The sequence below is a fragment of the Xenopus laevis genome, chromosome 9_10L (genome assembly GCF_017654675.1).
Source record: "Xenopus laevis strain J_2021 chromosome 9_10L, Xenopus_laevis_v10.1, whole genome shotgun sequence".
Lineage (NCBI taxonomy): Eukaryota > Metazoa > Chordata > Amphibia > Anura > Pipidae > Xenopus > Xenopus laevis.
Genome location: NC_054387.1, coordinates 118308268 through 118323247, shown reverse-complemented (window position 1 = coordinate 118323247; position 14980 = coordinate 118308268). Strand labels below are relative to the sequence as shown.

The 14980-nt window shown below is 42.9% G+C and overlaps 1 protein-coding gene across 1 annotated transcript in view; it reads left to right on the top strand.

Moving 5' to 3' along the window:
* The window catches only part of traf7.L (TNF receptor associated factor 7 L homeolog), a 41664-nt gene that overhangs the window by 9449 nt on the left and 17235 nt on the right, over positions 1-14980 (top strand). Inside the window, exons 3-7 of the mRNA XM_018236576.2 lie at positions 6319-6438; positions 8424-8481; positions 9518-9597; positions 12528-12644; positions 14517-14609. Of these exons, the coding sequence (XP_018092065.1) occupies positions 6358-6438; positions 8424-8481; positions 9518-9597; positions 12528-12644; positions 14517-14609 (429 nt within the window). The 5' untranslated portion in view covers positions 6319-6357. The remainder of the gene's footprint in view (positions 1-6318; positions 6439-8423; positions 8482-9517; positions 9598-12527; positions 12645-14516; positions 14610-14980) is intronic.

Sequence of the window (14980 nt, the reverse complement as noted above, 5' to 3'; positions counted from 1 at the left end):
TGTTTAAATGTGACTGGCCAGCCTGTGGCCCTTCAGCTGTCACTAGGGGCAGGGGGATGTACTTGAACAACAACTAAAGTGTCACAGGCATCACTGATGTAAAGTATTGTTGTCTTTATCTTTTCTAGCAGTTGTTGACTTGCCTTACGGTTGCTGTTTTGTTCTCAAGGCCACCATCAGTAATAACGGGGCCCAATACTACTAAGAGAGCAGAGCCTCCCCCCCCCAAGGGGCCCCAGTTATTAGCTCGCCAGTCACCTAAGCAGTGGCCTCTGCCAACAAGTAAAATGGGGCCCCATTGAAAATATAATGCCCTGTTCCATGGCCATGCCCAGCCTATTTCACTCTAACTCCATTCATACGCAAACCGTGCCCACTCTTCATGCAATCCCTGACTGTTTAATGATCCATGTATACTTCATGTCTCTTGGAGCCTGTACCCCCATGAGTGCCTCTTGTACTGCCCCATACTCCCTACTCTGCATCTGTCATTACTACAGGCACTGCTTTACTGCCTCTAGTACAAGTCTGACTGCAGACTCAGAAAGAGGTTCAGGGGCAGTTACACCTTCATTTCACGGTTTCCCCGCACACTAATGGTAATGTCTGTGTTCATTCCTAATAGTATATTATAGGCATGTACTGTTCATGCGGTCTGCTTTCCGTTTTTCATACAGGCATGGAACCAGTTACCCAGAAACCCGTTCTCCAGAAAGCTCCGAATTACAGAAAGGCTGTCTCCCATAGACTTATCCAAACATTGGTTCCTCTCCAAGAATAGAGTAGGGGGGGGGGTGAAAGAGTGAGAGAAACCCCTCACTGAATGTGGGAAATAAAATCATTCCATGTAACAAAGGAATGGCTTATAGCAACCACTAATAAACTACAACTCCCAGCAACCCTCACATTCTGCTTAGGGTTTCAGTTGCATCCGTTGTGTGTATCATTGTGTACATTCTACTGAAGCGTACAGGCATGGAATCTGGATTTCTATCCAAATAATACAAATATTAAAACAAAAGATTTTCCTTTTTCTCTGTAATAATAAAACAGTAGCTTGTCCTTGATCCCAACTAAGATATAATTAATCCTTATTGGAAGCAAAACCAGCCTATTGGGTTTATTTAATGTTCATATCAATGTTTCTGGCTCACAGGGGATGCTGGGGGTTGAAGTTCAGCAACAGCGTGTCAGTTTGCTTATCTACTCCCCCTAGCACTGATGTGCTGTGCTATACACTACAGCAATGGCTATTAAATAGCTATTGGAAAAATCATTTTCTTCAGTTGTAATGACGCAATGCGTGTATATGCAGCACCCAAATCTAAGAAACTTTTCAATTGGTTTTCACTTTTTATTTTTTACAGTTTTTGTAATTATTTGCCTTCTTTTTCTGACTCTTTCCAGCTTTCAAATGGGGGTCACTGACCCCATCTAAAAAAACAAATGCTCTGTAAGGCTACAAATGTATTGTTATTGCTACTTTTTATTACTCATCTTTCTATTCAGGCCTCTCCTACTCATATTACAGTCTCTTAGTCAAATTAATGCATGGTTGCTAGGGTCATTTGGACCCTAGCAACCAGACAGCTGCTGAATAAAAAATAACTCAAAAACCACAAATAATAAAAAATTAAAACCAATTGCAAATTGTCTCAGAATATCTCTAATCTGCATCATACTAAAAGTTAATTTAAAGGTGAACAACCCCATTTACCTCTAAAGATATTATACCATTCCCATCGTTCAAGCCAGTAGGGCTTACAATCTAAAGTCCCTATCACACACACACACACACACTAGGGCCAGTTTTAATATTAAGCAAGCCATCTGCTCGCTCAGACATATTCTAATTTTTGACTCCATTGAGCTGCTCAGGGTGTAGTTATTAGATCCTGTGGGACCCCAGAGCTGCATTTTTATTCCCCCCTGTTGGTAATGTTTGGGAAAGGGGTTGCCTTGAGGGAGGCTGAGAGATCTCACTCAGTATTAAGTGGATCGTTTGTCTTCACCAAGAGAGTGGATCAGTTACCCAGTCCTGGCAAGGTCCTCACCTAAAGCACACAGAGAAAGTCACACTGATGGAGATGAGGGTCTCCTCTTGCACATATGGAATAAGCCACCTCCTGGTGAAGTGGTGAACATTGGTACTGCAAGTGACAAATCTAATGAAAGCTGCATTTCATTTCTGCACCAAAAGCAAAAGCCAGAAATATCAAACGTATCACTTTTAATAAGCTGCAAGAGATTTAGAAAATCCGGTGTGGACAAATAGGAGGTGATACTTGTTTTTTAAGTGACTAATGTCAAAATGTCATTGATGTCAAGTCTCTTTTGCTGTAAATGTCTTCAGTGGGTCTGGCAGCACTGTACTGTTATGGGACCTGTTATCCAAAATGGACCTTGAGTTTTCCGGATAACGGATCTTTCCGTATTTGGATCTTCATACCCTAAGGCTAAGGCCACACTAGGCGATAGCGCCGCGATTTGACTCGCGGCGACTTTTCGCCGCGACTTTTAATCCGCAATCGCTGGGGAAACTTTTGCGCTGGCGTCTATGGGAATCGCGACAAATCGCCAGCGTAAAAACACACGCGGCGATCTTTTTTCTATTGTCGCTCGAAATCGCCTAGCGAGGCAATTTCGAGCGACAGTAGAGAAAAGATCGCCGCGTGTGTTTTTACGCTGTCGATTTGTCGCGATTCCCATAGACGCCAGCGCAAAAGTTTCCCCAGCGATTGCTTAAAAGTCGCGCCGAAAAGTCGCGGCGAAAAGTCGCCGCGAGTCAAATCGCCTAGTGTGGCCTTAGCCTAAGTCTACTAGAAAATCATATAAACATTAAATAACCCCAATAGGCTGTTTTTGCTTCCAATAAGGTTTAATTTTATCTTAGTTGGGATCAAGTACAAGCGACTGTTTTATTATTACACAGAAAAGGGAAATCTTTTTTTTTTTTTTCAAATTTGGATTATTTGGATAAAATGAAATCTGTGCAGTTCCCAGCAGCTGATGGAACATAAGCAGAAGGTGATTGGGATATGGGATCTTTCCGTAATTTGGATCTTAATACTTTAATACTTTAAGTCTACTAGAAAATAATGTAAACATTAAATAAACCCAATAGGCTGGTTTTGCTTCCAATAAGGATTAATTCTATCTTAGTTTGGATAAAGTACAAGCTATTGTTTTATTACAGAGAAAAAGGAAAATCATTTTTTTTAATATTTGTATTATTTGGATAAAATGGAGATGGCTTTCTGTAATTCGGTACTTTCTGGATAACAGGTTTCCGGATATAGGATCAGATGCCTGTTTACTAAAGTATAATGTACACAATGATACACACAAGGGATGCAACTGAAGCCCTAAGCAGATTGTGAGGGTTGCTGGGAGTTGTAGTTTATTAGAGGTTACTATAAGACATTCCTTTATTACATGGATTTTATATCCCACGTTGAGTAAGGGGTTTCTCTCTCTCTTTTCTCACCCCCCCCCCCCAATACTCTTGGAGAGGAACCACGGTTGCCTCTTCTTTCCATTACGTAGCCTGTGTGCAGGGGGATTGAAGGGGGAAGGAGCGGGGAGAGAGGCCACAGGGAACCGTTTCTCACTGATTTATTCAGTAAGGCCTTTGCTTTACTTGGCTCCAAATCTACCAGGATTATTGTCATTTTAGTGCTTTACTCTTGAAACATTACATAGCAGCTACACTTTCCGACACACACGTTTCTCCCAAATATAATGAATAAAAAAAGAATGTACAATTTCCTCCTCAGTGTCCTCCTCTGAGCAATGTGTCTCTACATGCAAGTATTGGAGTCAGATTTTAATTGACAGATACACTGGTGTGTGCCAGAGTCCTGCGTGGGTCCGGTTAGGCAGAGCCATGCCAGGCCCAAAATCAATCAGAGCCCAACTACTGGCTTTGCCCCCGGTCCCACTACCCAACCCTATTTGCGGGGGGGGGTTAGCATTATCCTGACCCAGGAACTGCACAAACTGCAAAAAACTTTAAGTCTGCAGGTTAAAGGGGCGGTTCACCTTTAAGTTAACTTTTAGTATGTCATTGAATGGCTCATTCTAAGCAACTTTTCAATTGGTCTTCAATTGTATTTTTTTCTTCAATTATTTGCCTTCCCCTTCTTTCCAGCTTTCAAATGGGGGTCACTGACCCCATCTAAAAGTCAAATGCTCTGTAAGGCTACACATGCATTGCTGCTTTTTTATTACTCATTTTTCTATTCAGGCCTCTCCTATTCATATTCCAGTCTCTTATTCAAATCAATGCATGATTGCTAGGGTGATTTTATAGTAACCTTATTGCTGAAATTGCTAACTGGAGAGCTGCCGAGTAAAAAGCTAAATAACTCAAAAACCACAAATAATAAAAAATGAAAACCGATTGCAAATTGTCTTGGAATATTACTCTCCAGCGTCGGACTGGGCCGGCGGGACACCGGGAGAAAACCAGGTGGTCGTGGGCCCCCGTTGACCCAGGTCCGCTGCTGGAAACTTATACAGAAAGTGCGGCTCTCTTGCGTAGCCCCTCCCACACATGTGCGAGCCGGCGCATACAAACTCGGCACGCATAAGGGATGTGCTGGGGTGGGGGTTTAACTTGCGATTTGTGGTGGTGGCAATTGCGACTGGGGTGGGGGGCCACCAGGCAGCAGCCTTGGTGGACCTCGGACAACCCAGTCTGACACTGTTACTCTCTACATCATACCATATATAAAATATATATACATATACACTATATGCAGTAGTATAGGGCTCCATGATTACCATGACACGAAAATGAACTTTTTGGCGCAATTTCCATCATGTGGAAACTCAGAGGATTATTGAACATTTCTTTGACAGCTGCCAGCACCCTTTTTCCAAATAGAAGCACCACAAAAATCTATAGTATCAGGGAAGATTTTTGGGCTGATCAACCAAAAGGAACATAGATTACAGTCTGTGCAACTAGGCCATTAACGTCGCTAGCCAACCTACAACTGGTGCTCGTTCAGCCCATCACTACCACTCTGTGTCATCACTCTCTAGACAGACTGAAACCAATATTCCAAAATAAAAAATGGCAACCAATTGCAAATTGTATCAGGATATCACTCTCTACATCAGGGGTCCCCAACCTGTTTTTTTTTACCTGTGAGCCATATTCAAATGTAAAGAGCAACACAAGCATGAAAAAGTCCCTTTGGGTGCCAAATAAGGGTTGTGATTGGCTATTTGGTAGCCCCTATGTGGACTGGCAGCCTACGAGAGGCTCTTCTTGACACTATACTTAGTTTTTATGAAATTCAAACTTTTTTTGAAGCTTGGAATTCAAAAATGAGAACCTGCTTTGAGGACCCTGAGAACAACATCCAAGAGGTTGGAGAGCAACATGTTACTCAGGAGCTACTGGTTGGGGATCATTACTCTACAATTCTACATCATACTAAAGGGGAACTCCTTCCTCCCCATCTAATGTCAGTGCATGGGCATCAGGTGCCCCATTCTGGCACATAAACAAGATTTTGGCATAATGTAAAGTTTGCCTTATTAACAGTGTCCACAAAATGGCTGCTGCCTGTTTTCTGTGATTGTGAATTCCAAGAAAAATAAAAACAAGATTGAAATTATTTTTATAGTGCAGGTGAAGTTTATTTTGCTTGACGAACATCATAAAATAGGATTTGGAATTATTTCTTAAGGTGACAGTTCCCCTTTAAGCGATGACCTAATAGTGATGGGTTGGACACAAAAAATATTTGACCCCCACCCAACCCTAACCCATGCTGGACCAACCCACAGCCGCCCAAGAACCAGAGCTCTTTTCAAGCTAATAAAGTTAAAATCAAGCAATAAAATAACCGGTTGTTCCTTCCAAGCAGATCTGATCCAATGTCATTTTATAATATATTTGCACAGCTGCACCATGAATATATTCTCACCCTCCACGGGAGCAGATCCCACGTGTGATATTGTGAGTATTGGATCCCGGGGAAGATATTCCATATTTTGCAACAGCAGCAGGGCCTTAGTTACTTGTATTTGTTACTCTCGTCTCCACGTGAGCCCAGTCCAAGTGGCTTTAATGAAAACAAGCTGCTGGAATGGGGTTTATAAGACAAAACTACAGCTCTAGTGCAGCCCCTCACATGCCCCTGATAAAACTAGAGAAGAAGACAAATCAGCTCTTTTCAGCCTCTGATTCTCTGATACTTTGGATTGTTCCTGACACATTGGAATTCCCTGCAGTTGCTCAGTGTCCGTATCTGTATCGGGCCATTGTGTTGCCTTCAGTAACCTGTAATTCTTTTCTTTCAGAGGCCACTTCATGCAGCCCATGGATGACTTCCCTAGATTATGACCTCAAATAAGAATCCACGCTTTAACCATTTCTCAGCTGGAGCCTCCAATCTCCCATTAACAGAAAACAGCAACGGGGTAAGGAATGACCCTCCTTCTTTCACAGGGCCCTTCACTTTGTTCTTTGGGCAATCAGCTTTTGCATTTTCTTGGATTTGTTTGCGGTAAAGGAAAGATAGGATCGCCAGTGGGGTGCCCCATATTCAGGGGGCTAAAGGAAGCGGCTGGAATAACTGGGGGTCCCTAACAACTGTCTCCCCCCAGCTATTCAACCTTTCCTTGTTTTTAATGACACGTCACTCATCTGTTTCTCATTTATTAAAAGGGTATCTATCATTTGCTGATTGTGCAATTATTTTATACATTTTTATAATATGCGGTCCTTCCATGACACCTGGAGGCTCCCCAACAGTTCCAAAGCCAGACAGGATGTGTATAAGTCATTTCTCAGTCACCCTGCCACAGTAACGCATCTTTAGCTTTATTAGGCTTATTTATACATTAAGTTGCAGTTGAAAGCATCTGTCTGTCCTAGTGATGTGCGGGTCTAGAAAAGCTCAACCTGCACCCGCCCGACCCACTCCTGCCCACACCTTGCTTCCCTCCCCATTTTGTAGACCTGCCCCTCCAATGGCATCAAGAGGGGTGGGCAGGCATGCGCCTTTAAAACTGGAAGACGGCAGTCTAAGGTCATGGGCTCAACCCAAACCCACCCGTGACCCGTAAGCATCGTATTGAGGTCTGCCTGAACCCCACACAATAAATCCAAGGCAAAATGTGCAGTCTGTTGTCTTTCAGTACATATAACTCATATGTTTGTGATATATTTTCAATATCTCCCTGTTGATTGGATACAGAGACTCCTGTTATTGCGCCGTGAATCAAACCCAAGTTGGCCTGAGAGGGGTTGGCACAGATGAAGAAATCCAGACTCCACTTTTTTGGGATTCTGACGAATCCTTTGTGGAAAATTTGACCAAATAAGAAGCCTTATTTGCATATGTAAATGAGGTGCTGGAAGGGTAAAAAAAAAAACCACTTCCTTGTTTGTGTGACGGAACGTCATGTGGTTTTAAGGATTCGGTTTGTCTAGGCACTTGGATTCTGAAAAAGGCCGGATCCTGTATTCATGCATCCCTTAATTTTGGATGCATGTGGCTGTAGGACTGTAACACAGTAGTAAACAAAAATGATTGAGAAACAATGGGCATGGGTCCCAGCAATAAAGTTCCCCGTTGCACTGCATCAAACTCAACAAATACCCGCACTGCTGTAATAACTTCATGTGTGAGCTTAGCCCTACCCTGTGGATTGTTCTGTTGGAGATTTCTATTGATGATTGAGTATTCTATCCAGTACAGCGTCTGGCACCAGTATGTTGCCTTGTATCCACCCTCTCCATAGTAATAATGAGCACAACTTTTGCATGGGATCTCATACACAAGATTTTTTTTATATATATATATATATATATATATGTTTTTCAAAATAACCTTTTTTTAAGATCAGCCTTGGCTGGGTCCCCATTCATATGAATAAACAGGAGTATGTGGATACATAATGCTTCTGTACAAAACATACCCTTGAAGCCCATTTATATTCTGTAAAAGGAATACAGGTATGGGGTCAGTTATCTGGGAAACCATTATCCAAAAAGTTCCGAATTACCGAAAGGCTATCTCCCATATACTCCATTTTAATGGAATAAATTACGTTTTTTAAATATTATTTCCCCTTTCTCTGTAGTAATAATAAAACAGTACATTGTACTTGATCCCAACTAAGATATAATTAATCCTTATTGGAAGCAAAACCAGCCTATTGGGTTTATTTAATGTTTACATGAGTTTTAGTGACTTATGGTATGAAGATTCAAATTACACCAAGATCCCTTATCTGGAAAACCCTGGAGAATTCTGGATAACTGGTCCCATAACTGTATTAACCCTGTATACAGTATATTACCTTTAATGGAATACTCCACTATAGACATTGTGTTACATATCAGAATCAGATTATAAAATACACTGTATAGTACCTAAGTGCACTTTTTTCCCTTTCAGACTAGAATGGAGACGACGTTTGGTCCTGCATTCTCAGCAGTGACTACGATTACTAAAGGTAAATCCACATCCATTTGTTATAAGCAAACAATTTAATGAGACCATACATAGGTCAATAAAAGCTGTCAATTCAACCTTTCCAGACTCTGCAGGTCTGAAAATCCCATCCGGTGAGGATTGCCTTGACGCATTGATGTAGTTCTTTTCTGAATGGGCATAGGCCCATTGTATGGTTTGATGGGCCCAATTTGGCCAGCAATGGCCAGCTTAAGGCAGTATCACATATCTCATAATGTAACAGATCTCAAACAGAAAGCAGCTTCCAGCCATTGTTTCCTAGAGCATGCCCAGTTATATGTAACCACTCCCCATTCCACCCAAACTGGTGCCACCCTGATCTGGACTATAACACAAAAACACAAAGAGCAGGCTGGGAGATAGACTTAAGGTAACCATACACTATAAGATCCGCTCGTTTGCCGATGTTGCCAAACAAGTGGATCTTTCCCAGATAAGCCCACCAAAGGCAGGGCAATATTAAAGCTGCTGATATCGGTCCTTTAGACTTATTTTAGCTTATCTGCCCATGTGTGGGGGCTCCCGACGGGTCCTCGCGATCGATATCAGGCCAAAAATCGGGCAGATCTTGATCGGGCAAGTATGATTTTCTCTGCAATCCAGGACCGCATCGGCTAGTTGATGTGGTCCTGCGACCCGTCAACGCCCATTCGCAGCATTGTAATCTGATCATTCGGATTCACCTGATATCTCCCAGCCCTTAGTGGGTTCAGATCTAATAGTGTATGGCCACCTTTATTCGATCGGCCCTGGGCCAAATGACAGGATCACAAGTATGGGAATAGGCAACAAACGGGATGAGGACCTCATCAAACCTGCCTGATTGATATCTAGCCAATTTTTGGCCAGATATAGGGTTGGGGAGGCCCGTCGGAATGCCCCATACACAGGCAGATAAGCTGCCGAATTGGTCTAAAGCACCCAAATCAGCAGTTTAAATCTGCCCGTGTATGGTCGCCTTTAGATGTCTATAGCCATGGGGTATAAGAAAAATCTTAGTTATGTCTCTCTTGCAGCCGATGGAACCAAGCACCGCCGGACCCCCTCCTCATCCAGTACGCTGACGTTTTCCCCGCGGGATGAAGACGATGTTATGGTAAATTCAGTTTATGATCTTGTTTTAATAAATACAGTGATTGCATCTTAAGCCTCCCAAACGCTTTTTTTCTGTCTAAAAGGGAACTTCACCCTTTCTGCATGGATTTTACTCTTCACTTCTTTGTCTGCAAAAGTACCATGCACTCACAGACACGGTGCTTCATAAGATGAAATGTTCAAACATGTCTTGGTTCGACAGGATCACGGGATGACATGTTGAAGTGTCCCCCCCCCCCAACCTGGCATACTCATTAATATGGTCAGAATCAGCCAAACTGCCCAACTTAATCTGGAATGTTTGGCTAGATTTACAGTACTACAACATATTTGCTGCTTTTGTCAGTGTCCTATATATTCCCCACACAGGAGGCCACAGGTCTCTGCTGTTTCCATAGCTGTTTCCTATAGATACTGTACCGCAGTGCAAGGAGACATCAACTTCTTCCACAGTGCACTGCTGTTCTCACAGTAGAAGTTGTACCCTCTATGCTCAGTGGGTGGATGTGTTATAGCAAACATGTTGTGTCTGTCTCCAAGACATGGAAGTAAACAAAGTGTCCCAGGAGACTGTGACAGACAGGGTTAGTCTAAATGGACATTGCTTGACTCCACATATTGTTAGTGCCGTTCACAGATATCTCACGTAGAGGTTATGTTTGCAAGTGGGGAAGCAGTGCAGTGCCTGGCAGTCTGAGGGTGGTGTACAATAGTTGGATAAAACCCTTAAAGGAAAAATCTACCCCCAAAATGAATATTTAGGCAACAGTTTATATCAAATTAAGTGGCATATTGAATAATTTTACCAAACTGGTGTGTATATATATATATATATATATATATATATATATATATATATATATATACCGTATATACTCGTGTATAAGCCGACCCGTGTATAAGCCGAGGTACCTCATTTTACCTACAAAAACTGGGAAAACGTATTGACTCGCGTATAAGCCTAGACACAACTAAAACCCTTCATGCTACAATCACTACAGCGCAAACGAAATCACTGAAAATTTGTCCCCCCCTCAGTGGATTTATATTACAGATATTTTTCAGCTGAGACAAAATATACTTTCCACTAGCAATTATACACACATAGACACACATATACTTTACACACACACTCTTCCCACAAAATAATCACACACACATACTATACACACAAACTCCCCACACATATACTATATACACACACAAACTCTCTACCCACACCATCATACACTATATACCGTACACACACTCCCCACACAATAATGACAAGGCTGATAACATACCGGTATGTTAATGCAGAGCTGAGAAAGTTTCTAATACCGGTAGTTGTTTGTGTCGGACACAGACTGCCAGTTCCGCGCTGGGGCTGCTGAGGTCGCTCTCCCCGACTCTCCGGCTCTTCCTCCCCCATTGGCCGGAAGGTGAGACCCGGCAGCAGCAGCTGGAGACGAGGGAAGAGCCGCGGAGAGACACAGACGCTCCCGGGGGATGCGGAGAGAGCTGCGCAGATACGGCTCGGAGCAGAGAGAGGGGAGGCGGCCGGGAGCACAAGGCAGAGGCGGCCGGGGATCGGGTGTAAATTGCGGGGAAACGCGAGGGGGCGTCCGGCTGCTGCTCGAGCTGTGGGGCTTCCGGGCGCGACACGTGGACTTCCAGGGACTCGGGCTGAGGACTCGGGGGTGGCGCCTCCTGAAATTTACCGGTGAGGCAGCCTTCCTACCGTATTTCATCTACAAGAGGTTCTTACCCGTGTATAAGCCGAGGTCAATTTTTTCAGCACATTTTGGGTGCTGAAAAACTCGGCTTATACGCGAGTATATACGGTATATATATATATATATATATATATATATATATATATATATATATATATATATATATATATATATAATTTTTTTTTTTTTTTTTTTTTCAAGTAAATATTGTCCTTTTACATCTCTTGCCTTGAACCCCCCATTTCGTGATGGTCTGTGTGCTGCCTCCGATTAAAAAATACTACAACTCTAACTGTAAAAGGAAGAAGTGTGGAAGCAAAAGACAGAACTCTGTCAGTTAACTGGCTCATGTGACCTAACATGTATGGTTTGTTTGTGTGCACCGTGAATCGTACGATTCCAGGGGGCGGCCCTTACTTTTTTAAATGGCAATTTTCTATTTAGGATTACCCAATGGCACATACTTCTAAAAAAGTATATTATTATGAAAATGGTTTATTATATTACATATGCTGCTTTATGCAATATATTTTTTATGGAGACCTACATTGTTCTGGGGGGTATAGTTTTCCTTTAAGGGTTAAGTAGCTCTGCCATCACCTCACCGGGAATATTAATTTTCACTATATATATATATATATATATATATATATATATATATATATATGTGTGTGTGTGTGTGTATTTCCTTTACGACCCCCCGCCACTCTCCATACATCCCCCCTCCTCTTTCCCTTGCCTCCTCACATCTCCAGCAGGAAGCAGGCAAGCTCAGTGAATTCAATAGGAGGAAGTGTCCACATATATACGGTAAGCAGAGCTGGCAGCAGCTAGATTGGAGAGTGGAACATCACATACACACACTGACGGATCTAACAGCCTTGGTTCTGCTCGGGGATTGGGATCCCGGCAGCAAGGGTCACCCTAATCTTGAGTTGAAGGGCTACCTGGGGTGGAGTTATACGTCACACAGGGCAAATGAATAGTTGACACAGACCTTTAATCTTAATGGAAACAGGAAAGCCGTACAGAGTCAAATGATGATCAGTCGCCTCTAAGGGAATCTCATTACTCGCGTCTGAAAATGTGGATATCTTTAATCCTTGCGTTCCCTCGGCGACACATTCACAAGGCTATGGGGCTGTAACAAATCTGCAGCACTCCATTGCATTCTAACAACTATTCATTACTCTGTTGGGGGGATTTATCTTCTCAGCCTCCAATCAGCACCCCGAGACGCTCGGATTCTGCCATTTCTGTACGGTCCCTGCATTCCGAGTCCACCATGTCCCTGAGGTCCACGTTCTCGCTCCACGAAGAAGAAGAAGAGCCGGTAAGGGAAAAAAGATTAACGCTGTCACAGAGTTGCAGACAGTTGCTGTAAGTAGCCGCCAGTCAAGCTTGCGTTTTGTATGGGGGTGCATCCCGGGTTTGTTTATTTTGTTATAGATTAAACGTTATAGGTGAGGTTCTCCCACCGGTATGACTGGCACACAGACAGCTATATACATGACATTGCCCTATGTTCTGTTGCCACTGCTATTCCAAAGAGGGGCAAAATAGAGAGCAGTGCTATTATGTGTAGCTTTTTTTAGTATATATAGATCATTTTGCAAAGCAGCTATTACTTAAAGGGATTCTGTCATGATTTTTATGATGTCGTTTTTATTTCTAAATTACATGGTTTACACTGCAAATAATTCACGTTACAATATAAAATTTCATTCCTGAACCAGCAAGTGTATTTTTTTTAGTTGTAAAATTGGTGTGTAGGTGCATCTCAGGTCATTTTGCCTGGTCATGTGCTTTCAGAAAGAGCCAGCACTTTAGGATGGAACTGCTTTCTAGCAGGCTGTTGTTTCTCCTACTCAATGTGTCTCAGTGGGACCTGTATTTTACTATTGAGTGCTGTTCTATGGGTGACACAAGGACAGCGATAAATCGCCTCTTCTTTGGGGTGACAATCTCCCCGAACTGCCTTCTGCCGGCTATAATGAAAAATTGCCAGCGGGATGGCACTCGCGGCACTTCGTTTTCCAAAGTCGCCAGAAGTTTCCTCATGAGGCAACTTCAGAAAACGAAGCGATGCCAGTGCCATCTCGCTGGCGATTTTTCATTACAGCTGGCTGGAAGGCAGTTTGGGGAGATTGTCGCTCTGAAGAAGAGGCGATTTGTCGTCCCGAATCTGCCCGTGTGCCCTTACCCTTAGAACAGCTCTCAATAGTAAAATCCAGGTCCCACTGCGACACATACAGTTACATTGAGTAGGAGAAACAACAGCCTGCCAGAAAGCAGTTCCATCTTAAAGTGCTGGCTCTTTCTGAAAGCACATGACCAGGCAAAATGACCTGAGATGCCGCCTACACACCGATATTATAACTAAAAAAAATACACTTGCTGGTTCAGGAGCTACCAGGCAGCTGTTATCTTGTGTTAGGGAGCTGCTATCTGGTTACCTTCCCATTGTTCTTTTGTTTGGCTGCTGGGGGGAAAGGGAGGGGGTGATATAATTTCAACTTGCAGTACAGCAGTAAAGAGCGACTGAAGTTTATCAGAGCACAAGTCACATGATTGGGGGCAGCTGGGAAACAGACAATTTCTAAAGCTCCATGTCAGATTTCAAAATTAAATAAAAAAAATCTGTTTGCTCTGTTGAGAAATGGATGTCAGTGAAGAATTCTGCTGGAGCAGCATGATTAACTGATGTGTTTTTGAAAAAAAATATTTTCCCATGACAGTATCCCTTTAAGGTCAGTGTTGCTTTAATGCTTGTAATACAGAGAAGGTGTCGCTTGTGTTCTCTGGTTATTATTCTTAGTATAACACTGCCCCGTGTTGCCTTGCAAACCACAATAGTAAATATGGATACAAAGCCCGTCATCTCAGTGTAGCAGACAGCCTTAAATTCCTGGCTGTCTTGGAAGGACATCATTCATAGCATGGCACACGGGACTTATTTATATGCTAGTGGCACACAGATGTCTTTATAATGATGTCGGGTTCATGAGAGATCAGTGTCCAACTGAATAGTTATTACATAGGCCGTACCCCAGCTCTCATCAGTGAATGAATGACAAGGTCACAAAGGCCACCCACAACTAACACAACCCAACCATACCTTCCTCTAAATATTTCCATTTTGGCTGTGTCTGGTGCAGCAAGGAAGCCGTGTCATTAACAAATATGTCCCTCTGTGCTGATTTAGGAACCGCTAGTGTTTGCGGAGCAGCCCTCGGTGAAACTCTGTTGCCAGCTCTGCTGCAGCGTCTTTAAAGATCCTGTCATTACCACATGTGGGGTGAGTATTTAGCGCCTGCATTTACTGTATAAGCTGGCTCTGTATGTTGCACCTGATCCCACGGAGTTAGTGATATTATTTAATATGATATAATGTTTTTTACCCCTGCCTGCCCAGTTTATTTAAGCGCACGTCATAACGTGGCCTTATCAGCAGCCAAAATACTTTCCACCTGCCGCCGTTTCCAAAGCACTTATCTTCTGCTGCTGCTGCAAATGACAGATTTACTATGTGGAAAAAGAACTTCCCTGAATGTTGTCTTTGTGTGTGTGTGTGAATGCACTGTATCCAGCTGAATGCTGACCAAACTCAGGCCCCTCTTGGACTGAACTATAACTACCAGCATCCAATGTGGAATGTTGCCTTTGGTG